Source organism: Cherax quadricarinatus, chromosome 5 (genome assembly GCF_038502225.1).
Source record: "Cherax quadricarinatus isolate ZL_2023a chromosome 5, ASM3850222v1, whole genome shotgun sequence".
Classification (NCBI taxonomy): Eukaryota; Metazoa; Arthropoda; class Malacostraca; order Decapoda; family Parastacidae; genus Cherax; species Cherax quadricarinatus.
In genome coordinates this window covers 4,662,946-4,688,908 of record NC_091296.1, presented here as the reverse complement: position 1 = coordinate 4,688,908, position 25,963 = coordinate 4,662,946, and the positions used below count along the sequence as shown (strand labels likewise).

Genomic DNA, 25,963 nt, shown 5'->3' with positions numbered 1-25,963 from the left:
AAATTCATCTTTCAAACGATGGATAAATAATGTTTTAAAAGCCCATCGCATACACAACATTTATTTAGTCCATTTTTGTCAACTTCGTAAATGATGCAATTATACTGACATCTCGTAAGACTGTTATCTAATAAATCTTTCAAGATTTTTAATAGCAAATTATTAACTTAGGATGTTTCTTATTGTACTTACTTATTCCTGTCATACTCCTTTATACAGGATGTTTTTCCCCTCGTCATAATTATTACTGCTACTACGATCAAAACTAAGTAAAGGACCCCAATGGAAATAAGTCACTGTCTGACTTTTTTGGGTTATCCTAGGTTCTCTACACATATGCTGCTATGTATGATAATTCTATGTAACTGTATTTGTGTATACCTGAATAAATTTACTTACTTACTTAGCGCTAAACCCACAAGGGTCATACAGCACTGGATGCCCCTGTCATACTTCATCACACAGGATGGTTTTCCTGTCATTCTCCTTCATACAGGATAGTTTTCTTGTCATACTCCTTCATACAGGATGGTTTTCCTGTCATTCTCCTTCATACAGGATAGTTTTCTTGTCATACTCCTTCATACAGGATAGTTTTCTTGTCATACTCCTTCATACAGGATGGTTTTCCTGTCATTCTCCTTCATACAGGATAGTTTTCTTGTCATACTCCTTCATACAGGATGGTTTTCCATTCATACTCCTTCATACAGGATGGTTTTCTTGTCATACTCCTTCATACAGGATGGTTTTCCATTCATACTCCTTCATACAGGATGGTTTTCTTGTCATACTCCTTCATACAGGATGGGTTAACTGTCATACTCCATCACACAAGATGGTTTAACTTTCACACTCCATACCCAAGGATGGTATCCATCATGAGCCATCATACAGGATGGTTTAACTCATACTCCACCTAGGATGGTTTTCTTGACATACTCCATTTTTTACGGGATAAAGAGCAAGATTCAATTCACTAGCAAGGAACCTAACCAGACCGTCATGTTCCACAAGCCAACTTAAAATTTGCAAGACTTGCAATACAGCATACTTAATAACTGGTTTATTCACTCTTTGGGGGTTTGTCTTGTCTATTTACACTCCTTAAAGAAGGTTCTTTGATGTTAGTGAGGGGCTCTTGATCTAAGGAGCTGGAACAATGCTTCAATTATTTGAATAAAGCCTGCATGCCTGTCACTCCTTGAGGCATTGTATGACCCCTATGGGTTTAGTGCTCCCCTTATGAATGTGATAATCAAAGTATCTTGTATCCTTATGATAGGGTGTTGTATCTTTATCATGGGGTGTTGTATATCCTTATGCTGGGGTGTTGTATCCTTATGATGGGGTGCTGTATCCTTATGATGGGGTGCTGTATCCTTATGATGGGGTGCTGTATCCTTATGATGTCTTGTATCCTTATGATGGAGTCTTGATCTCTTATAAAGCTGTTCTAGTGATTTTTTTTATAAATTTGATTGAAAAAGTACATCTAAAACTGAATAACATGTAGAAAGATGTTTATTGTAAGCACTATTAAATTTAGGATGCATTTTTTAAACACACAAAAAACACTATGTAAAGAAATTTTTTAAGATAGCTCACTGCATTATTATTACTGTACACAGTATTCACAAAAATGGCACTAAATCTGTTTGGGTCATTCAGTTACCTTTTTTTTTTAAATAACTGACAACACAAGTTTCTTAACTCAGGAGAAAGAAGAAACACAAAATTCATTATTTGTATCTTTATACATACAGATTATTCAAAGGTTTATTGAAAATGTGTTAATATGGCCTGCAAAACATCACGTATGTGCTCTTCAATATAATTAGTTATTTACTACACATTCCAAAAATTTATCACCAAATTTTTAATGTTCATAAATTTTCATCCATAATCAATGAACTTTATATTTTTTCTAAAAATTGATTAAAGTCAAGGCATTCATTTACATATATTACTGGTATTCTGTTTCAGAATATTTCAACAAATTCCCTAAACACTGGCTTTTCTGTTTACTAATGTACAATCTAATTCCCACTAAGCCAGTGGCTGAACCAGAGTAGATTATAATTTTTTTTTTTAACTCAATGGTCGTCTCCTGCCAAGGCAAAGTGAAGTGAACACAAAAGTTATTAACCTGTATGGGCTACTTGTTGCTTGGCCAGTGCAGAGATTTTCATATACCCTTATCATTGCTTATCTTTCTTCTATTTGCTGCACATTTAAAATATTCACGTGTCTTCAATACTCTTGTACTTGTGTCTTAAAATCTTGTGCCTCTTCTACATGTCTAATCCATCTTGTATCTCCTGCAGAGAAAAATGTATACAAATACAGTATCATTTCTTTTCTATATGAAAAGTGAGACTTGTTTCCTACAGGTAAAACCATTATCACAGATAATATGCAAGTTAGAAGCAGAACCTATACTACTTTAAAAGTGACAGGATGTTATTATGACAAATAAAACACTCAAGGTAGGTTATATTTCACAACATTTAAATATGTGACTATGATAGTTATTACACTCAAGACATATTTTACATCAGAACAGTGACAAGATGTTACTATAACACTCAAGACATGTTTCATAACTCTGTACCCAGGCTTCCCACAAGGCATGACAATCTCTGGTAAGAGTTGTAGGAAATTCCAACAACTGGCAAAATACTGATGCTCCTACCCACTACAAGACAAAAAAAATTGACTCAAAGAGGTCATATCCCACCTGCAGGAGGTGGATATTTATGAATAATACTTGTAAATAACAAAAAGGCACAATACCGTGACTGGAACGATACACAAATAACCCGTACATAAAAGAGAGAAGCTTACGACGACGTTTCGGTCCGACTTGGACCATTGACAAAGTCACACTAACCAGAGGTGGAGCAGGACGGCTATATATAGGCAGGAAGAGGTGGTGGTAGTAGTAGTAGTACAAGAATTGTATATAATACCGACAAGATGAAATTAAGACACATGCACAACACCCGGGCATCCCAATCGTAGACGTTTCGCCATCCAGCCAGCCACTGGATGGCGAAACGTCCACAACAAAGACAACCAGACGCCGCACACTACTACTACTACTACTACCACCACCTCTTCCTGCCTATATATAGCCATCCTGCTCCACCTCTGGTTAGTGTGACTTTGTCAATGGTCCAAGTCGGACCGAAACGTCATCGTAAGCTTCTCTCTTATGTGCAGGTTATTTGTGTATAATAATACTTGTAATTTGCAAGCATGAACATACACACTACTGCATGACAAATATTTTATAGCTTTCTAATGTATTAACACAACTGAATGAAAGCATTTCATGAACAAGCTTTGTAAAATACTTCATAAAAAATCCAGTTTGTACCTATGTGTCGGTTCCAGGGAGTAGGAGTAATGCCTGACTCTTTTCTGCTTGCTGATTCTTTTCCGTATTACATCCTCCAGCTCCACCTCAGAGTTTGTGGATTGTAGTTTTCTCCTAGGAACATGCCGCAAAGAATACTGCCAGTCATCTGCAACAATACACAAATAACCCGCATATAGAAGAGAGGAGCTTACGACGACGTTTCGGTGCAACTTGGACCATTTACATATCAGTTACCATGATGGTATATATGGTACAGTATACAATTATGGCAATTTTTTTAACACATCAGCCGTCTCCCACTGAGGCAGAGTGACCCAAAAAAAAAAGAAACACTTTTACCATCATTCACACATAATCACTGTCTTTGCAGAGGTGCCCAGACATGACAGTTCAGATGTTACTCCAAACAGGAAATTGGATGTATGGAGTGACATCTGAACTGTCATATCTAAGTCCCTCTGCAAAGACGGTGATTATATATGAATGATGGTGAAAGTGTTTCTTTCTGTTTTGGGTCACCCGGCATTTTAGTCACCTCTTATGACATGCATGGCTTATGGAGGAAGAATTCTGTTCCACTTCCCCATGGAGAAAGAGTGAATATGGGAGAGAATTTGGAGGAGAGTGAATCAAGTAGAGGAGGTCCCCACAACACAAACCTCCTCACAAAAATTTAGGAACCAATTACTGTAACTTTCTATAACCACTGAGGCAGTACACATGGCTTAAGCCTATTTATCATTTGTGTTATTAATTTTTATATAAACTAGTGTGAAACTTGAAACATCAGGAACTGAACTTGTTTAAGGGCCTCCAGTATAACATATGAGTAAGTCTCCTTACATGTGTTGCCCATGTTCACTTAGCAGTAAATGGGTTTCTGTGTGTTAGCCAACTGTTGTGGGTGGCACACAGGGGATGGAAGTGTACCTTACATAGGGCTGAGCTTTAATAAAAAGCTGAGAAAGGATAACAAAACTTAGCCTGTAAATTGGACTAAAAACTACAAAAACATACCTGTATGAGTCCTGGAGGTGGACATGCAGTGTCTGCATTCTAAAGGAAAGGTGGGGATATTTTCAGTTTAGAGGGGCACCTGAACTGAAGTATTGGCATACCCCTGAAGAGACAGTGATAGCATTAATGATGGTGAAAGAGTTTCTTTTTTTTGGGGGGGGGGGGGGGGGGGGAGGAGGGGGTTACTCTGCCTTAGTGGGAGATGGCCATTATGTTTAAAAAAATCAATCACTCATTTACTCTCAACAAAGTTCTTTTCCCCAATCCTGTTTATTACTACTACTCCTGAGCTGTTTACAAACTACATTTTCTCAATTACTCAACTGCTCACTCACATCTGGTTTCTTAGTTGTTCTCTCCTCACCTCTCCCTAAAACTTACTAAAAGATACCTTTCAGTGCCACACTTTTTATCACAGGTATTTCCCACCAAAGTACAGTGTCCCTAAAAGGGAAATATTCTCTAGTTGTCTTTAAAAGAAGTGCTTGGGCTTCACAATTCAAATAACTCTTCATACTACTACATCCTCACCCATCCTTCAAAGCACAGGCAGTGTCCCATCTACAAAATTTAAGTGTGGATAACTGGCTTCTCTTAATCCCTTCATATATGTTTCATTGTTAACACCACAAAAGTAACTAATATCCCAAAAAGTCACTTGTCTCCACTCACTCTGATCTAACACACTCACCCGTTGGATGCTCAGGTTTTCAATCCTTATTCACACCTTCCTACCAGTCATCCCTGGAAGACCCTCCAACCAGTCATCCCTGGAAGACCCTCCTACCAGTCATCCCTGGAAGACCCTCCTACCAGTCATCCCTGAAGACCCTTCTACCAGTCATCCCTGAAACACCCTCCTACCAGCCATCCCTGGGACACCCTCTACACCTTCCATCAACCCCAGCTTTTAACATGTAAATTCCCAATGTAACAGTCTCCTCAATAATATAATTAACAGATCTTTACATGCCAAACTTCAGTTCTGGAGCTGGGTAGTACTGTATAGTACCTGCTCTCAAATTATTATTATAATCATGGGGGGTGCTAAACCCATAGGATTATACAGTGCATGTGGGGGAGGGGGGAAGGTATTCAGGCTCAATTCAGGGAACTGGAGCACAGATCCAATTCCCTAGATCAAGAGCCCCTCACCAGCATCAAGGAACCTCCTGAGGGGGACCTGCTCTCAAAACTAAGAATAGGTGGGGGATGTTACAGTTTAGATGATAATTTGTGATGTGATGCCTGCTTACTTTTGGCAAGGAAGCTAATGCATTAGTGATGGTGAATGATTCTTTCTTTGGGTCACATTACCATGGTAGAAAACTACCAAATGTGTTAACCAATTTTTCTATAATATCCTTTATTCATCTATTCTTCTATCAGAATTGTCCTTCTTTCCTGCTCTAACTTTATTATTTTCACTCTCAGACCACAGCCATGTTTCTTATCCTAGAGAGAATCAGGATTGTAGCATGTCACCATTATGCAACCCTCTACCACACTCTTCCTCTCAAACCTCAAAGTTATACAAATGTCATATCTTACCTGTCAAGAGGAAGCTTCTTCATTTTAATACCTTCCTTTTTAGCTTTAGCAAGGGTCAGGGGAGCACCATTAGATTTATCCACTAATGCACCAACAATGTAAATAGCATCGTGGTCATAGTTTTCCATATTTTCGTTACAGTGAGGCGTGAGATACACCAACTTGTCTCGAGGAAATGTATCCAAATAGCTCTCTGGTGTCATTATCAATGGAAACTCTGGCTGTAAAAATCAAATATCATATTAAACAAAATACATTATCAAGAATCACAACCCAAATACTATACAATAATTGAGCAAAGAGAATAGTTATAGAATATTAAGTGTGCATCCCATCTCGCTCATCATCACAAGATGAATGAACAGAATAGTGTCTCTTAAACTTATTCTTATTTTCATTTGTATATTTGCTGCATGTTTTTAACGGCTTCTTCCTTTTTTCCTTTGAATACTATTTTATAATAGTTTTATACTTATTATTTTCAATTTTTTTTTTTTCAACAAGTCAGCCATCTCTCACCAAGGCAGGGTGACCCAAAAAGAAAGAAAATCCCCAAAAAGAAAATACTTTCATCATCATTCAACACTTTCACCTCACTCACACATAATCACTGTTTTTGCAGAGGTGCTCAGAATACAACAGTTTAGAAGCATATACGTATAAAGATACACAACATATCCCTCCAAACTGCTAATATCCCGAACCCCTCCTTTAAAGTGCAGGCATTGTACTTCCCATTTCCAGGGCTCAAGTCCGGTTTCCCTGAATCCCTTCACTAAATATTACCCTGCTCACACTCCAACAGATCGTCAGGTCCCAAATACCATTCGTCTCCATTCACTCCTATCGAACACGCTCATGCACGCCTGCTGGAAGTCCAAGCCCCTCGCCCACAAAACATCCCTTATCCCTTCCTTCCAACCTTTTCGAGGACGACCCCTACCCCGCCTTCCTTCTCCTACAGATTAAAATGCTCTCCATGTCATTCTACTTTGATCCATTCTCTCTAAATGACCAAACCACCTCAACAACCCCTCTTCAGCTCTCTGACTAATACTTTTATTAACTCCACACCTTCTCCTAATTTCCACACTCCGAATTTTCTGCATAATATTTACACCACACATTGCCCTTAGACAGGACATCTCCACTGCCTCCAACCGCGTCCTCGCTGCTGCATTCACAACCCAAGCTTCCCACCCATATAAGAGTGTTGGTACTACTATACTTTCATACATTCCCTTCTTTGCCTCCATAGATAATGTTTTTTGACTCCACATATACCTCAATGCACAACTCACCTTTTTCCCCTCATCAATTCTATGATTAACCTCATCCTTCATAAATCCATCCGCCGACACGTCAACTCCCAAGTATCTGAAAACATTCACTTCTTCCATACTCCTCTTCCCCAATTTGATATCCAATTTTTCTTTATCTTCATCACCTTACTCTTTTCTATGTTCGCTTTCAACATTCTACCTTTACACACACTCCCAAACTCATCCACTAACCTTTGCAATTTTTCTTTAGAATCTCCCATAAGCACAGTATCATCAGCAAAAAGTAACTGTGTCAATTCCCATTTTGTATTTTCAAAATACTAGTATGAATTAACATTATAATATCATTTTTATCTATATTTTCCACAATGTATGGGCAAGACTCTAGCACCATCAACTTCAATATTCTGTCCTTCCTAAAACCTCTTCTATTTAATGTACATTCTATCTTTGACTATGTATACATGGTTGATCTATTGCAATGATAGATTTATTTTAATATCCTCTTTCTTTCTAATTATCTTCTGCATCCCTTTTTTTGCTCTTTTATTGTATACATAGTGTACTGTATACCTGACTCTCTGGGCCCCCTCTACTCTACTCCTCAATATTGTACCTATCTATACCATTCATTAATGGCTGGCCTTTACTGACTTAGCACTTTTCATTTATTAGCTTCTAAAACTCCCTTACTATATCTGCCCCCTTGTCCTCTTCTCTGCCTCCTTCATGCTACTTTAATCACAATGTACTGTAAATATAGCAATATAAAAACTCAGATGAAGTTGTAATAAATGACTGTCAGTGAATAAACAGAGAAAGGTTCAAACAGTAGTCCCAATAATTGTCAGGTTCATCGCTCTACCCCCTTGGATGCTATTAAAAACCTGGCTGCTGAGGTGGTAGAACAACGAACTTGACAATATTAGGACCAAGGTTCAAGCCTCTCATCTATCCTACTGTTTATTCATAGCAATACTACCTATAACATCTCAACACCAGGTATAACACCCCAATATACACTCATCCATACACCTTCCCATACTAACATAGATGAAACATATTAATATATACTTTCCTACACTTCCCTGTTAAAATATCTATGACATTTCAATATGCGCTAGAACCTCCATATCCATGGGTCTGGTACCCGCGGTTTCAGTTATTCACAGTTTACCATGGCCTGAAAATAACCCTTAAATTTGTCTAATAATGGCCTCAAAGTGCAAAAGTAGTGATGGAAGTTCTTCAAAGCCTAAGAGAAGCCGTGAAGTGCTTCCCATCGGTGAAAAAGTGATAATTCTCCACTTATTAATTATTTATTTATTATCACACTGGCCGATTCCCACCAAGGCAGGGTGGCCCGAAAAAGAAAAACTTTCACCATCATTCACTCCATCACTGTCTTGCCAGAAGGATGCTTTACACTACAGTTTTTAAACTGCAACATTAACACCCCTCCTTCAGAGTGCAGGCACTGTACTTCCCATCTCCAGGACTCAAGTCCGGCCTGCCGGTTTCCCTGAATCCCTTCATAAATGTTACTTTGCTCACACTCCAACAGCACGTCAAGTATTAAAAACCATTTGTCTCCATTCACTCCTATCAAACACGCTCACGCATGCCTGCTGGAAGTCCAAGCCCCTCGCACACAAAACCTCCTTTACCCCCTCCCTCCAACTTTTCCTAAGCCGACCCCTACCCCGCCTTCCTTCCACTACAGACTGATACACTCTTGAAGTCACTCTGTTTCGCTCCATTCTCTCTACATGTCCGAACCACCTCAACAACCCTTCCTCAGCCCTCTGGACAACAGTTTTGGTAATCCCGCACCTCCTCCTAACTTCCAAACTACGAATTCTCTGCATTATATTCACACCACACATTGCTCTCAGACATGACATCTCCACTGCCTCCAGCCCTCTCCTCACTGCAACATTCATCACCCATGCTTCACACCCATATAAGAGCGTTGGTAAAACTATACTCTCATACATTCCCCTCTTTGCCTCCAAGGACAAAGTTCTTTGTCTCCACAGACTCCTAAGTGCACCACTCACCCTTTTCCCCTCATCAATTCTATGATTCACCTCATCTTTCATAGACCCATCCGCTGACACATCCACTCCCAAATATCTCAATACTTTCACCTCCTCCATACTCTCTCCCTCCAATCTGATATCCAATCTTTCATCACCTAATCTTTTTGTTATCCTCATAACCTTACTCTTTCCTGTATTCACTTTCAATTTTCTTCTTTTGCACACCCTACCAAATTCATCCACCAATCTCTGCAACTTCTTTTCAGAATCTCCCAAGAGCACAGTGTCATCAGCAAAGAGCAACTGTGACAACTCCCACTTTGTGTGATTCTTTATCTTTTAACTCCACGCCTCTTGCCAAGACCCTCGCATTTACTTCTCTTACAACCTCATCTATAAATATATTAAACAACCACGGTGACATCACACATCCTTGTCTAAGGCCTACTTTTACTGGGAAATAATTTCCCTCTTTCCTACATACTCTAACTTGAGCCTCACTGTCCTCGTAAAAACTCTGGTGGCTAAAGCTCCCGCTTCACACACGGAGGGCCCGGGTTCGATTCCCGGCGGGTGGAAACATTCCGACACGTTTCCTTACACCTGTTGTCCTGTTCACCTAGCAGCAAATAGGTACCTGGGTGTTAGTCGACTGGTGTGGGTCGCATCCTGGGGGACAAGATTAAGGACCCCAATGGAAATAAGTTAGACAGTCCTCGATGATGCACTGACTTTCTTGGGTTATCCTGGGTGGCTAACCCTCCGGGGTTAAAAATCCGAATGAAATCTTATCTTATCTTATCTTCAGTAACCTACCTCCTACACCATACACTTGCAACATCTGCCACATTGCCCCCCTATCCACCCTGTCATACATCTTTTCCAAATCCATAAATGCCACAAAGACCTCTTTAGCCTTATCTAAATACTGTTCACTTATATGTTTCACTGTAAACACCTGGTCCACACACCCCCTACCTTTCCTAAAGCCTCCTTGTTCATCTGCTATCCTATTCTCCGTCTTACTCTTAATTCTTTCAATAATAACTCTACCATACACTTTACCAGGTATACTCAACAGACTTATCCCCCTATAATTTTTGCACTCTCTTTTGTCCCCTTTACCTTTATACAAAGGAACTATGCATGCTCTCTGCCAATCCCTAGGTACCTTACCCTCTTCCATATATTTATTAATTAAAAGCACCAACCATTCCAAAACTATATCCCCACCTGCTTTTAACATTTCTACCTTTATCCCATCAATCCCAGCTGCCTTACCCCCTTTCATTTTACCTACTGCCTCACGAACTTCCCCCACACTCACAACTGGCTCTTCCTCACTCCTACAAGATGTTATTCCTCCTTGCCCTATACACGAAATCACAGCTTCCCTATCTTCATCAACATTTAACAATTCCTCAAAATATTCCCTCCATCTTCTCTGGTGGCCTGGTGGTTAACACTCTCGCTTCACACGGTGAGGGCCTGGGTTCGATTCCCAGCCAGAGTAGAAACATTGGACGTGTTTCTTTCCACCTGTTGTCTATGTTCCCCATCAGTAAAATGGGTACCTGGGTGTTAGTCGACTGGTGTGGGTCGCATCCTGGGATACTGACCTAAGGAGGCCTGGTCACAGACCGGGCCGCGGGGGCGTTGACCCCCGGAACTCTCTCCAGATAAACTCCAGATAATACCTCTAACTCTCCATTTAATAGCTCTCCTCTCCTATTTTTAACTGACAAATCCATTTGTTCTCTAGGCTTCCTTAACTTGTTAATCTCACTCCAAAACTTTTTCTTATTTTCAACAAAATTTGTTGATAACATCTCACCCACTCTCTCATTTGCTCTCTTTTTACATTGCTTCACCACTCTCTTAACCTCTCTTTTTCTCCATATATTCTTCCCACCTTGCATCACTTCTACTTTGTAAAAACTTCTCATATGCTAACTTTTTCTCCCTTACTACTCTCTTTATATCATCATTCCACCAATCGCTCCTCTTCCCTCCCGCACCCACTTTCCTGTAACCACAAACTTCTGCTGAACACTCTAACACTACATTTTTAAACCTACCCCATACCTCTTCGACCCCATTTCCTATGCTCTCATTAGCCCATCTATCCTCCAATAGCTGTTTATATCTTACCCTAACTGCCTCCTCTTTTAGTTTATAAGCCTTCACCTCTCTCTTCCCTGATGCTTCTATTCTCCTTGTATCCCATCTACCTTTTACTCTCAGTGTAGCTACAACTAGAAAGAGATCTGATATATCTGTGGCCCCTCTATAAACATGTACATCCTGAAGTCTACTAAACAGTCTTTTATCTACCAATACATAATCCAACAAACTACTGTCATTTTGCTTTACATCATATCTTGTATACTTATTTAACCCCTTTCTATACAAAGTTCAATCAAAGGGCTCCCATTTTCATTTACACCTGGCACCCCAAACTTACCTACCACACCCTCTCTAAAAGTTTCTCCTACTTTAGCATTCAGGTCCCCTACCACAATTACTCTCTCACTTGGTTCAAAGGCTCCTATACATTCACTTAACATCTCCCAAAATCTCTCTCTCTCCTCTACATTCCTCTCTTCTCCAGGTGCATATATGCTTATTATGACCCACTTTTCGCATCCAACCTTTACTTTAATCCACATAATTCTTGAATTTACACATTCATATTCTCTTTTCTCCTTCCATAACTGATCCTTCAACATTACTGCTACCCCTTCCTTTGCTCTAACTCTCTCAGATACTCCAGATTTAATCCCATTTATTTCCCCCCACCGAAACTCCCCTACCCCCTTCAGCTTTGTTTCGCTTAGCGCCAGGACATCCAACTTCTTTTCATTCATAACATCAGCAATCATCTGTTTCTTGTCATCCGCACTACATCCACGCACATTCAAGCATCCCAGTTTTGGAAACATAAACACATATGCAGTTTAATGTGATCCTTTATTGACAACGTTTCACCCACACAGTGGGCTTTTTCAAGTCACAAACAGATCTACCTGGGGTGGAAGGTACGGGAGCACTCGAAGAAGAAGTCAACAACACTCTTCCTTTCCTTGATGTTCTTCTCTGCAAAACTGACCATGAACTTCGTTTTAAAGTCTATCGAAAACCAACCAACCAAAACGATCTTCTCCACTTCTACTCTCACCACGACACCAAAACTAAACGTGGTGTAATTATAGGCTTCTTCCTGCGCGCACTCAGAATCTGCAGCAATGAGTTCCTTGAGGAAGAATGCACTATAATTGAACAAGTATTTTCAAAACTCCACTATCCTCGTCACTTCATCAGAGACTGCAGACGGTGGGCATTAAACATCTTCAACACACCCAGAGAAGACACTGCGGAGAAGAGATACATAGTCCTCCCCACCAACTCCATTGCCAAACATGTTTCCAACATCTTTTCCAATACATCATTCCAAGTATCTACCTCCACAACCACGACCATCAAGGACATCACCAGTAGTAGACAGGACAAGCTTCCATCCTCTGCAGGGGTATACATAATCCCTTGTAATGACTGCAACAAATTATACGTGGGTGAAACATCAAGAGACCTCCAAACACGTATTTCAGAACACCAATACGCAAGCAGGACTGACGATACAAGGAATGCCTGTGTACAACATCGCAATTCACACAACCATTTAATTAACTACAGAAACTCAAGACTTATCGCCACAGAAGACAACACTCAATACCGAAGAATCCTGGAATCATCATTTATCTCTATAACCAACAATTTCAACCAGAACAATGGCTTCTATAACATAGCTGAACCACTTGCCAAGAAATTTCTTCATCGCTATCCCACATAAGAACATAGAACACTGCAGAAGGTCTACTCACAACTTGTCCAATACCCCCGCCAAGCTACCCAAGATTCTATAACCCAACCCATTGGATCATCAGATGCAGCATTCTCCACCTGACCTCAACATTCTGAACCTGACTATAAATGCTCCTGTACCTTCCACCCCAGGTAGATCTGTTTGTTACTTGAAAAAGCCCCCTGTGTGGGTGAAATGTTGTCAATAAAGGATCACATTAAACTGCATATGTGTTTATGTTTCCATATTGTCGGTATTTTATACCATTTATTTTCATCCCAGTTTTATAAAGTTTTTCTTCTTCTCTTTTTTAGTAAATGTCTACAGGAGAAGGGGTTACTAGCCCATTGCTCCCGGCATTTTAGTCGCCTCATACGACACGCATGGCTTATGGAGGAAAGATTCTTTTCCACTTTATAATAGGTATGTATAGGACTTATATATAGGGTTCGCTACTACCCGTAGTTTTGGTATTTGCGGCAGGTCCTTATAACACTTCCCTCGTGGATATGGGGGTCTTATTGTACATTTGTTCATACGCCTTCCCATATTAACATATCTATAACATCTCAATATACACTCTTTTATACACCTTTCCATGATAACACTGTACATCTATAATATCAATAAACACTCCATTGTACCCCTTCCTGTATTAACATGCTATACCGCCTCAATACATGATTCTTCATACAACCTTTGATGTTAACATAGCTATACCACTTCAACACACACTCCTCCATACATTTATCTCATGATTCTTTGTTTTCTTAGTTTAAACTATACCACAAATGTTATTCAGGAATACCTCATGTTCTTTAATGACCTATGCTGGTGGACACCAAAGGTTTTCTGCCATAGATAAAACTGGGATCATTCCACACCACAGGCTTGTGGGTACACTCCACTAGTTCTTTCCATCTGAGCTCTAGGACCTCTATTTTCTTCCCTTATTTTCCATGCATGTCTTTAGTATTTCTGACTACAATTCTTCTTTCTCACTGTCCTTGTTATCACTGAAACAATGATGTAGTGCTGTATTCAGTATTTAATACATACTGTACTGTACTCTGATTTAAGTCAATAATAAGCATATTGTATAATACATACTATTAAAAAAGTACATAAAATACAATATGTATCTATGGGGAAGTGGAAAAAGTATCCTCCCTCCATAAGCCATGCATGTCATAAAAGGCAACTAAAATGCCAGGAGCAAGGGACTAATAAAACTTTCTCCTGTATTAATTACTAAATGTAAAAATGAAGAAAAACATTTGTTTCCTCTTTTTCGGACCACCCTGCCTTGATGACAGACAGCCAGTGTGTTAAAAAACAAAAATACAATATTGAATAGTAGTAGTTTTTTTTTTCAACAAGTCGGCCGTCTCCCACCAAGGCAAGGTGACCCAAAAAGAAAGAAAATCCCCAAAAAGAAAATACTTTCATCATCATTCAACACTTTCACCTCACTCACACATAATCACTGTTTTTGCAGAGATGCTCAGAACACAACAGTTTAGAAGCATATATGTATAAAGATACACAACATATCCCTCCAAATCGTAGTATTGTACCATAATTCAAGGCAGAATATTCTTACCTGGTACATTGTGGGGATGAACTTAGCCAGTCGCTGCATGGTGTCTGCAGAGCTGTCTACATTACAGAGGTGTATGGCATATGGATCAGCATGGACCCTGTTCCCTCCTATCAACATCTGCCAAACATTCAAACAAATGTCTGTAAAAGCAAATCCCTTTATTTACAATGTACTATAGATAAGAATCAAGAGGATAGGAATAAGAAATTGTTGCTTTCTAAAGAAGATGATCTTTCATAAATAATGTGGTAATTTATTTTAAAATATAAAATAAAATCTTACTATATAATCAACATTTCAGTGAATTTGCATGAACAATAAGAGAAAAAGTAACTTTAACATATCAAAGAATTATTATTACAGCACTGTCATGAGAGATGTTACATGATATAGTAAATTGGTTTCAGTTAAGAACTCAAGAGTCTAGAGTGAAAGTGGGAGCATCAGCAAGGACGGCAGACGAAGTAAGAAAGAATCTGAAATGGCAATAAAGAGATGTTGAGCTGCCAGAACAACCTGACATTCTTGGCACAGCTATATTTATTTTTTACCCCAAATTTTTGTATAAACAAAATTCCTCATACAAAAAATACAGCAGCACCTCAATATTCAAACTTAATTCATTCCAGGAGGCTGTTCGAATAGTGAGTTGTACGAATATTGAATAAATTTTTTCCATAAGAAATAATGTAAATTGGATTAATTCATTCCAGATGCCAAAAAATTACCATTAGTGCTGTTTCCCAGGGCGTCTCACCTAAGATCTCTATATAACTGCTTTGCTTTTTCACAGCTTAATGTTTCAGTAACACTGTTTTGTTTAAGTCAAATACCGAGTTAAAGTTTTCTCGAAAATGTTGGATAAATATTGGATGTACAAATATGAAGGTTCCACTGTATATACCCAGTACAATGGACCCCAGCCTTATGAACGCATCGCCTTACGTTAAATCCGCCATATGAAACATTTGAACGCAAAAATTTTGCCTTGCCTCACGACAAAAAACTCGCCTTACGTGATTCGTCCGGGACACGTCCCATGTGTGGCCTCAGCGCCAGTGTTTACAAGCCAGCCAGTGCAGTCGCATCTACGCATACATTCGGTAAATTTCACATTATCCCAGTGTTTTTAGTGCTTGTAACTGCAAAATAAGTCACCATGGACCCCAAGAAAGCTTCTAGTGCCACCCCTGTGGTAAAAAGGGCAAGAATTAGTATGGAATTGAAAAAGAGATTAAGGAAATGTGTGCAAAGTGGGTTGAACTGCAAACCTTTACGGATGAAAATCACCCTGACACAGCTACTGCAAGCCATGTTGGCAACCTGTACAATGACAATGTTATGGCCCATTTTAGGAAAGCTTTAAAGGAACGGGAAGTACAGAGCTCTATGGACAGATTTGTTGTGCGACAGAGGTCCAGTGACTCTCAAGCTGGTCCTAGTGGCATTAAAAGAAGAAAGGAAGTAACCCTGGAAAAGGATTTGCTACCTCAAGTCCTAATGGAAGGGGATTCCCCTTCTAAACAATAACAACTTCCACATTCTCCCCTCCTCCCATCCCATCAATCATCACCAGATCTTCAATAAAGGTATGTGTCATGTATTCTATTCTTAGTAGAGTAGTAATTGTGCATGCCTTCTTCAGTTTGTGTGTATTAAAATTAATATTTCATGTGGTAAAATTTTTTTTTTTCATACTCTGGGGTGATTGCACAGATTAATTTGACTTCCATTATTTCTTATGGGGAAAATTAATTCACCTTACGATAATTTCTGCTTACGATGAGTTCTCAGGAACGGATTAATATTGTAAGGCGGGGGTCCACTGTACTACATGTATATTTGGTTCATCAAAAATATGGATATCCATGTGCTGAGGCTGACATAATATGCAGTATTCCTGTCAAGAATAAGAGATCTAAGAAGTTTATGTGTCGCTGGTGAATTTCAACAATTTGTCTCTAATCAGAAATATTACCTGGAGTTTACCTGGAGAGAGTTCCGGGGGTCAACGCCCCCACGGCCCAGTCTGTGACCAGGCCTCCTGGTGGATCAGAGCCTGATCAACCAGGCTGTTACTGTTGGCTGCATGCAAACCAACGTACGAGCCACAGCCCGGCTGATCAGGAACCGACTTTAGGTGCTTGTCCAGTGCCAGCTTGAAGACTGCCAGGGGTCTGTTGGTAATCCCCCTTATGTATGCTGGGAGGCAGTTGAACAGTCTCGGGCCCCTGACACTTATTGTATGGTCTCTTAACGTGCTAGTGACACCCCTGCTTTTCATTGGGGGGATGTTGCATCGTCTGCCAAGTCTTTTGCTTTCGTAGTGAGTGATTTTCATGTGCAAGTTCGGTACTAGTCCCTCTAGGATTTTCCAGGTGTATATAATCATGTATCTCTCCCGCTTGCGTTCCAGGGAATACAGGTTCAGGAACCTCAAGTGCTCCCAGTAATTGAGGTGTTTTATCTCCGTTATGCGCGCCGTGAAGGTTCTCTGTACATTTTCTAGGTCAGCAATTTCACCTGCCTTGAAAAGTGCTGTTAGTGTACAGCAATATTCCAGCCTAGATAGAACAAGTGACCTGAAGAGTGTCATCATGGGCTTGGCCTCCCTAGTTTTGAAAGTTCTCATTATCCATCCTGTCATTTTTCTAGCAGATGCGATTGATACAATGTTATGGTCCTTGAAGGTGAGATCCTCCGACATGATCACTCCCAGGTCTTTGACGTTGGTGTTTCGCTCAATTTTGTGGCCAGAATTTGTTTTGTACTCTGATGAAGATTTAATTTCCTCGTGTTTACCATATCTGAGTAATTGAAATTTCTCATCGTTGAACTTCATATTGTTTTCTGCAGCCCAGCCTGACTTTTTGTCCCAACTCAAGCAGCAGGTGTGAGATCTAGATCTGACCATCATTTCTAGTATCCAGGTAGCACAGCTCCACTCATCATTGTGTCTGCTTTATTTTATTCATTAGGAAAAATGACCCGAGACGAGCATTTCTCACTGGGCGTTCGACTTACGATGGGGTTACATTTCGACAAGCCCATCATAAACTGAAAACATTGTGAGTCGAATATGAATACATGATATGATAAATAAATAAGCAAATAAATAACTACTGTTGTTGAATAAGTAAATAAATAAATAATTACTGTAACTAAATACAGAAGGGCCCCGCTTTATGGCATTTCGCCTTACGGTGTTCCGCTAATATGACGCTTTCAAATTATGACCAAAACTTGCTATACGGCAACCCTTCTTTCTAATACAGAGCACCCCCACCTGGTTTGTTTACATTCTCCATGAGCACATCTCTCTATTGTCTGGAAACTTTCCAAAATTTCAAGTGTTTTAAAGTTACTGCATATTTTATATGTGCTCTGATAATAATTTTTTTATTATTATTATCACACTGGCCGATTCCCACCAAGGCAGGGTGGCCCGAAAAAGAAAAACTTTCACCATCATTCACTCCATCACTGTCTTGCCAGAAGGGTGCTTTACACTACAGTTTTTAAACTGCAACATTAACACCCCTCCTTCAGAGTGCAGGCACTGTACTTCCCATCTCCAGGACTCAAGTCCGGCCTGCCGGTTTCCCTGAATCCCTTCATAAATGTTACTTTGCTCACACTCCAACAGCACGTCAAGTATTAAAAACCATTTGTCTCCATTCACTCCTATCAAACACGCTCACGCATGCCTGCTGGAAGTCCAAGCCCCTCGCACACAAAACCTCCTTTACCCCCTCCCTCCAACCCTTCCTAGGCCGACCCCTACCCCGCCTTCCTTCCACTACAGACTGATACACTCTTGAAGTTATTCTGTTTCGCTCCATTCTCTCTACATGTCCGAACCACCTCAACAACCCTTCCTCAGCCCTCTGGACAACAGTTTTGGTAATCCCGCACCTCCTCCTAACTTCCAAACTACGAATTCTCTGCATTATATTCACACCACACATTGCCCTCAGACATGACATCTCCACTGCCTCCAGCCTTCTCCTCGCTGCAACATTCATCACCCATGCTTCACACCCATATAAGAGCGTTGGTAAAACTATACTCTCATACATTCCCCTCTTTGCCTCCAAGGACAAAGTTCTCTGTCTCCACAGACTCCTAAGTGCACCACTCACTCTTTTTCCCTCATCAATTCTATGATTCACCTCATCTTTCATAGACCCATCCGCTGACACGTCCACTCCCAAATATCTGAATACGTTCACCTCCTCCATACTCTCTCCCTCCAATCTGATATTCAATCTTTCATCACCTAATCTTTTTGTTATCCTCATAACCTTACTCTTTCCTGTATTCACCTTTAATTTTCTTCTTTTGCACACCCTACCAAATCCATCCACCAATCCCTGCAGCCTCTCTTCAGAATCTCCCAAGAGCACAGTGTCATCAGCAAAGAGCAGCTGTGACAACTCCCACCCTGTGTGTGATTCTTTATCTTTTAACTCCACGCCTCTTGCCAAGACCCTCGCATTTACTTCTCTTACAACCCCATCTATAAATATATTAAACAACCACGGTGACATCACACATCCTTGTCTAAGGCCTACTTTTACTGGGAAAAAATTTCCCTCTTTTCTACATACTCTAACTTGAGCCTCACTATCCTCGTAAAAACTCTTCACTGCTTTCAGTAACCTACCTCCTACACCATACACTTGCAACATCTGCCACATTGCCCCCCTATCCACCCTGTCATACGCCTTTTCCAAATCCATAAATGCCACAAAGACCTCTTTAGCCTTATCTAAATACTGTTCACTTATATGTTTCACTGTAAACACCTGGTCCACACACCCCCTACCTTTCCTAAAGCCTCCTTGTTCATCTGCTATCCTATTCTCCGTCTTACTCTTAATTCTTTCAATTATAACTCTACCATACACTTTACCAGGTACACTCAACAGACTTATCCCCCTATAATTTTTGCACTCTCTTTTATCCCCTTTGCCTTTATACAAAGGAACTATGCATGCTCTCTGCCAATCCCTAGGTACCTTACCCTCTTCCATACATTTATTAAATAATTGCACCAACCACTCCAAAACTATATCCCCACCTGCTTTTAACATTTCTATCTTTATCCCATCAATCCCGGCTGCCTTACCCCCTTTCATTTTACCTACTGCCTCACGAACTTCCCCCACACTCACAACTGGCTCTTCCTCACTCCTACAAGATGTTATATGTACTTGTTTACCTGTACATAAATACACTTACACACTGTGCTGGTATGCAGGTACACATTAAAATCACTAAGAGTGTCCCTCTAGTGTTAATGCCATAGTGTAACTAATACAGTGGAAACTCAGCTTATGAATTTAATCCGTTCTGTGACCTTGTTCATATCCCAATTTGTTCGTATGCTGAGTCAATTTTCCTCATTTAAATTAACTGAAATGCCATTATCCGTTCCAGCAGAATTCCTGCTCTCAGGAGGCACGACAAAATACTTCAGTATGATGCTAATATCAACTCTAAGGCTTATTAACCCGTAAACGGTCCAAGCTACAAAAGTAGATCTACGTTTTTTTTTTTACATATTTTCAAATATAACAAAAAAAAAAGTAGATCAATGTTTTTTTACACATTTTCAAATGTAAAAAAACAAAAAGATCTACTTTTTTTACATACTTTCAAATGTTGAAAAAACGTATATATACGTTTGGACCGTTTACGGGTTAATCTATCACGATTCATCTAATATGGCATAATGAACAATATAAATAACATAGAAACTTGATATACACTCTAGAATGAATAAAATATGTCATTACATATGTGGCTAGTGGTGACAGTGGCAGAAGAGAGTGGTCGCAGGCATTCTCGCTCCCACTATGAAAACATCATCCCATGCTTCCCCTTCAGAGGTGTTAGTATAAGAGAAAACAGAGTTTGTGAGGTTAACTGCATTAGATCACTACTTTCATAAGGAAAACATAATGTAGAAATAAACTGGTGTACATACGCCATTTACCTTGGAGAAGAAATGCTGGCAAAGGTTGGCGGTGGAAAAGATAGGCAGAGCAACGTATGCTGTCAGGAGTACATTTCGTTTCGTCCTTTTTCTATCACTTAATCACTTAACTGCTACACTGTAAACGCTACACTTCATCACTGAAGTTAACTGCTACAATTTTTATTTTTATCTCACTTCACTATTCACTGATTTTTTACTTTTTCTCCATGCTTTTCACACTTTCATCTGCAGGGCATTTCAATAAAAAACTGTCCACTATAGCCTTTATAGACTCCTTCTGCTTTAGTACTGTACATATCATAGAACTGCTACACTGGTACTCACTTGCCAAATCCTTAACCCTCGCACCTAGTTTGTGTTTATCTATGATTTCCTGCTTTAATTCCATGGAAATCATCCTCTTTTTCTTCTCAGCACTGTTCTTTGCACTTGCTTTCTCATGACCCATGGTTAGAAAAAAGAAATTTGGCAAAATAACTGCACGAAATGTAAGGAAAACACGAGAATTCCTTCCACTGCGAGGTAAGCTCTGTAAGGACACGTGCACTGGTGAGCGTTGTTTCGGTACTCACTCTGCCATCTCATGGTGGTGTTCTGACACTCATTTATTATAGTACACACATGTATGTATTATCATAATTATTATTATAGTATTATGTATTATTATTTTATTTGATTTGATTAACACATCGGCTGATTCCCACCAAGGCAGGGTGGCCCGAAAAACAAAAACTTTCATCATCATTCACTCCATCATTGTCTTGCCAGAGGGGTGCTTTACACTACAGTTATAAAACTGCAACATTAACACCCCTCCTTCAGAGTGTAGACACTACTTCCCATCTCCAGGACTCATGTCTGGCCTGCCGGTTTCCCTGAATCCCTTCATAAACGTTACTTTGCTCACACTCCAACAGCACATCAAGTATTAAAAACCATTTGTCTCCATTCACTCCTATTAAATATGCTCATGCACGCTTGCTGGAAGTCCAAGCCCCTTGCACACAAAACCTCCTTTACTCCCTCCCTCCAACCCTTCCTAGGCCGACCCCTACCCCGCCTTCCCTCCACTACAAATTTATACACTCTCGAAGTCATTCTGTTTTGTTCCATTCTCTCTACATGTCCGAACCACCTCAACAACCCCTCCTCAGCCCTCTGGATAATAGTTTTGGAAATCCCACACCTTCTCCTAATTTCCGAACTACGAATTCTCTGCATTACATTCACACCCCACACTGCCCTCAGACATGACATCTCCACTGCCTCCAGCCTTTTCCCCATTGCAACATTCATCACCCATGCTTCACACCCATACAAGAGTGTTGGTACAACTATACTATCATACATTCCCTTTTTGCTTCCACGGACAAAGTTCTTTGTCTCCACAGACTCCTAAGTGCACCACTCACCCTTTTCCCCTCATCAATTCTGTGATTCACCTCATCCTTCATAGACCCATCTGCTGACACGTCTACTCCTAAATACATATCTGAATACATTCACCTCCTCCATACTCTCTCCCTCGAATCTGATATCCAGTCTTTCGTTACCTAATCTTTTTGTTATCCTCATAACCTTACTCTTTCCTATACTGTATTCACTTTTAATTTTCTTCTTTTTACATGCTCGACCAAATTTACATACCCTACTTATAATGATGTTTTGGTCTGACTTGGAGCATTAACCAATCACAACAGTGTGAATGATTAACTGTCCCACAATATATAAGATACTGGGACAGTAAAACAAAAGAGTATGGACAGTTCGAGTAACAGTGATTTTAAGGAAAGACCATCTGGGAAAAGCAGGATACATTAGATGTATCTGGCACTTACATTCCACCTTCATGAATTGAATTAGGCTCAGGAGGTGCTTTCTGACAACATTTTCAAAGAAGTTGGCAGATGCTAAATTTTAAAACTATCTAATCAACACCAAATTCAGTTTTCTGTAAAAGAAAAATAGAATAAAAAAATATACAGGTACCACTTAACTCAATGGTAGAACATTTGGCTCACAACCAAAAGTATCTACGTTCAATCCCAAGCAAAGGAAGATGACAAAGTCTCCTTACACTTCCTGCATCTTTTCACACATTTAATAGGTTTACTTTTTTTGTTGTATTCTGCGGAAGGCCCTAAAGACTATATGGCACAGACGATTTACAGTATGTTTTTGTCAAATGTTAGGGTAGTATCAAAACCTAATGGCAACTGTTTTTAATTTTTATAAATTATTATGCAGCAGCTCTAAAACTAAGAACTAGTGTCCTTGACTGCCACACTATGACATACATGCACAATTCTCACACTTTATATGACACTTACCTGGATCTGGAAGGCACAATTTTGTCGTTCCTTTGTTGTCATGTGATTTTCAAAGTCCATATCTAGCACGAGGGGTTGACCAAACATCATGGCAGAGATGACACGTGAGTTAAAGAACTGATTGGTGGTAGAGTCAAGAACCTTAAGGAATATACTATTTCTGAACAGACCATATTGGATGTGTTCATTATCTGCTGCTTTCTCTCTCTCTTTCTGTATACTAGTTTCTTCTCTAATTTTTCTTTTAATTTCTCTTTTTTTCTTTTCATTTAACTTTTTCATTTCGGTTATGAAGAGATACCTGAGGAACTTTTTACGTCCATGGAAAGAACCTTTGGTGAGTAATTCCTGCCACTTATTGGGAGTAAAGGTGGAGGGCACAGAAAAACCTTCCTGACGTAACAACTCCACCTCTAGTTTAATCAACTCCTCCATATCCACCTCTTCATCTTCCTCTGTTACAACTGAGGGTGTTCCACCACTTACTTTTACCCCATCATTGGTGATGATGTTAGTTTCTGCCTCTGCAACACTATCAGCTCTGATACTAGCATTATTTAATTCAAAATTTACCCTCTTGGTCCTTGTATTATCAACAATGTCATGGCTTATTTTATATTCTTCAGTTAAAATTACAGAATCTGACACTGGCTTATGATCATCCTCTGTATTTTTAAAATCCCCATCAATTTTTTCACCTCTTGTATGCTGCTGGTTTGATGTGCAATACAATTTCACTTTTCCTAACTGTAACTGATGATCCATCTTCATTTTAACCCATTTTGGATGTTGGCAATTAGTGACTCTGGACCCACAACTTTTTGCAAGTTCAGAAGAAAATCTGCAACAACATAAATAACATTAAACAAGCATACAGTCAATGGATTTGGGTTTTAAACTATATGGTCTCATTTACCCATATAAGTTTTATGAAGAAAAAAGGTATGCTGTACTCCATCTCCCATTAGTAGTTATTTCCTGTGGCTGCTGCTATACCAAACCTGTGATCACTTATTGCAATTTTAGTTCCATTCACACTAAATGTGCAGCTAAACTCAGTATCTGTGGCTAGGTGCAGTAAGTGCTACAACCACTGGATGTATTAGGAAATATTGACAGATTAAAGACTGACAATGGAACACCACAAGTGTAACTCTGCTCGTGTAACTACAAATAGGTAACTGCAAATATGAAAATATTGTACCAGTAGGTATTTCTTTCTTAGCTCATCATTCACTGAATAATAGTACACAATTAGTAAGATGATAGTACTACTTCCAGAATGTCTAAGAAGCTTAATGTAACTTTTCTGAATTCACTGGATATACAATATCTGAACTACCAGTAAAGGCCATATAATATAATTAACAATTTTAATTTCTCTCAAACTCAATTTTAGAAATAACATTATATAAAAATATTATATGAAAATATAGTACTGTATGTTATACATTTTATTTACCACATCAGTCATCTCCCAACAAATTAAATACATTTACCATTAATTATAATTTTTTAAAAGAAAAAATATCTATGCTACTGACACAAGACAATTATAATAATTATGGGAAGCCCTAAAACCACAGGGGTCACTTGGGGGAGTGGAAGGTAATCAAATTTGATCTAAAGAAGGGAAGGGTATCAATTAGTAATTAGACCCTTTAACTTTTAAGGTTTAAATAATAAGATATTAAAAAACCCTAATGGAAATAAGTCACTTTGTCTGACCTTTTCTTAGGTAATTTACATACATGTCACTATATACAATAATTTGTCTAACTGTATTAGCATGTACTTGTACTTAACAAGATATGAAAAAACAGTACCTAAGGTGTAGTGACCGTGAAGGTGCTGCCCATCTTCGTAGATACAAATGGCAGCGAGAAGATACACACAGTGTGGCTCCGACTCGAGCTGTCATGGTTTTATTGTAAGTGTCAGGTGGTGACACTACTCAAGTGTTCTCTTCCACTGCAGATCACCTTTCCTTCTTCACCACTGATCAGTCACTTTCTGTTCCACTGCCAGTTACTAATTCTTTCTGTTGAATAAAGAAAGACCTGAGAAATATACTGTTAATTTCTATTTAAGCATTAGGATTAGTTTGCCTGTAATGCACCTCATGTTAATGCCTTTTATGGCTAACAATATTTTATTATATATACACCACAGTACTTGTATACTGCGGAAAACAAATAAATTTGCTATTTATTACACTTTTTTTGGGTTATCCAAGATAATTTACACTATGTATGATAATTGTACTTATGTGTACTTGTGCCTAAATAAACTTACTTCAAGTACCCCAATAGAAATAATAATATAATATTGTACTATTAGAATCAAGGGGAAAGTGCTAAACTCGTAGGATTGTACAGCGCCTGTGGGATGTGGAAGGTATTCAGGTTCAATTGAGGGAACCAGAGCACAGATCCAATTCCCTAGATCAAGAGCCCCTCACCAGCATCAAGGAACCTTCCTTGAGGGGATAATAATAATAATAATAATAATAATAATAATAATAATAATAATAATAATAATAATAATACTGTGACTTTTTTTGGTTATCCTGGTGCGTAATTTACACACATTACTATGTATAATAATAACTTGTGTAATTGTACTTACGTTTACTTGTGCCTAAATACACTTAATAGAAATAACAAGAACACCAATGAAAATATTTTTTGGTTACGATACGATTATTCTGGTGGGTAATGTACACCCATGTTACTATGTATGATAATTGTACTTATGTGGACCTGTACTTAAATAAACTTTACTTCCTTACTTAATTATTTACGTAAATAAACTTTGTGAGAGATGAGAGTAGGACGAGTGTGACTGAGATGCTCCAGTGGTTCAACTTATTATATACCTGTCACA

At 39.2% G+C, this 25,963-nt stretch overlaps 1 protein-coding gene across 1 annotated transcript; it reads right to left on the bottom strand.

The window, feature by feature from the left end:
- Positions 1-1,738: 1,738 nt before the first annotated feature.
- Positions 1,739-25,963, bottom strand: rswl (tRNA methyltransferase roswell). Its single transcript, XM_070104479.1, has 7 exons — positions 25,869-25,963; positions 24,904-25,118; positions 23,078-23,918; positions 14,744-14,860; positions 5,954-6,174; positions 3,383-3,616; positions 1,739-2,321 (listed from the first exon to the last, which is right to left on the bottom strand). Exons 2-7 carry the CDS (start codon positions 24,996-24,998, stop codon positions 2,303-2,305), a joined length of 1,527 nt encoding a protein of 508 aa, XP_069960580.1. The 5' UTR covers positions 24,999-25,118; positions 25,869-25,963; the 3' UTR covers positions 1,739-2,302.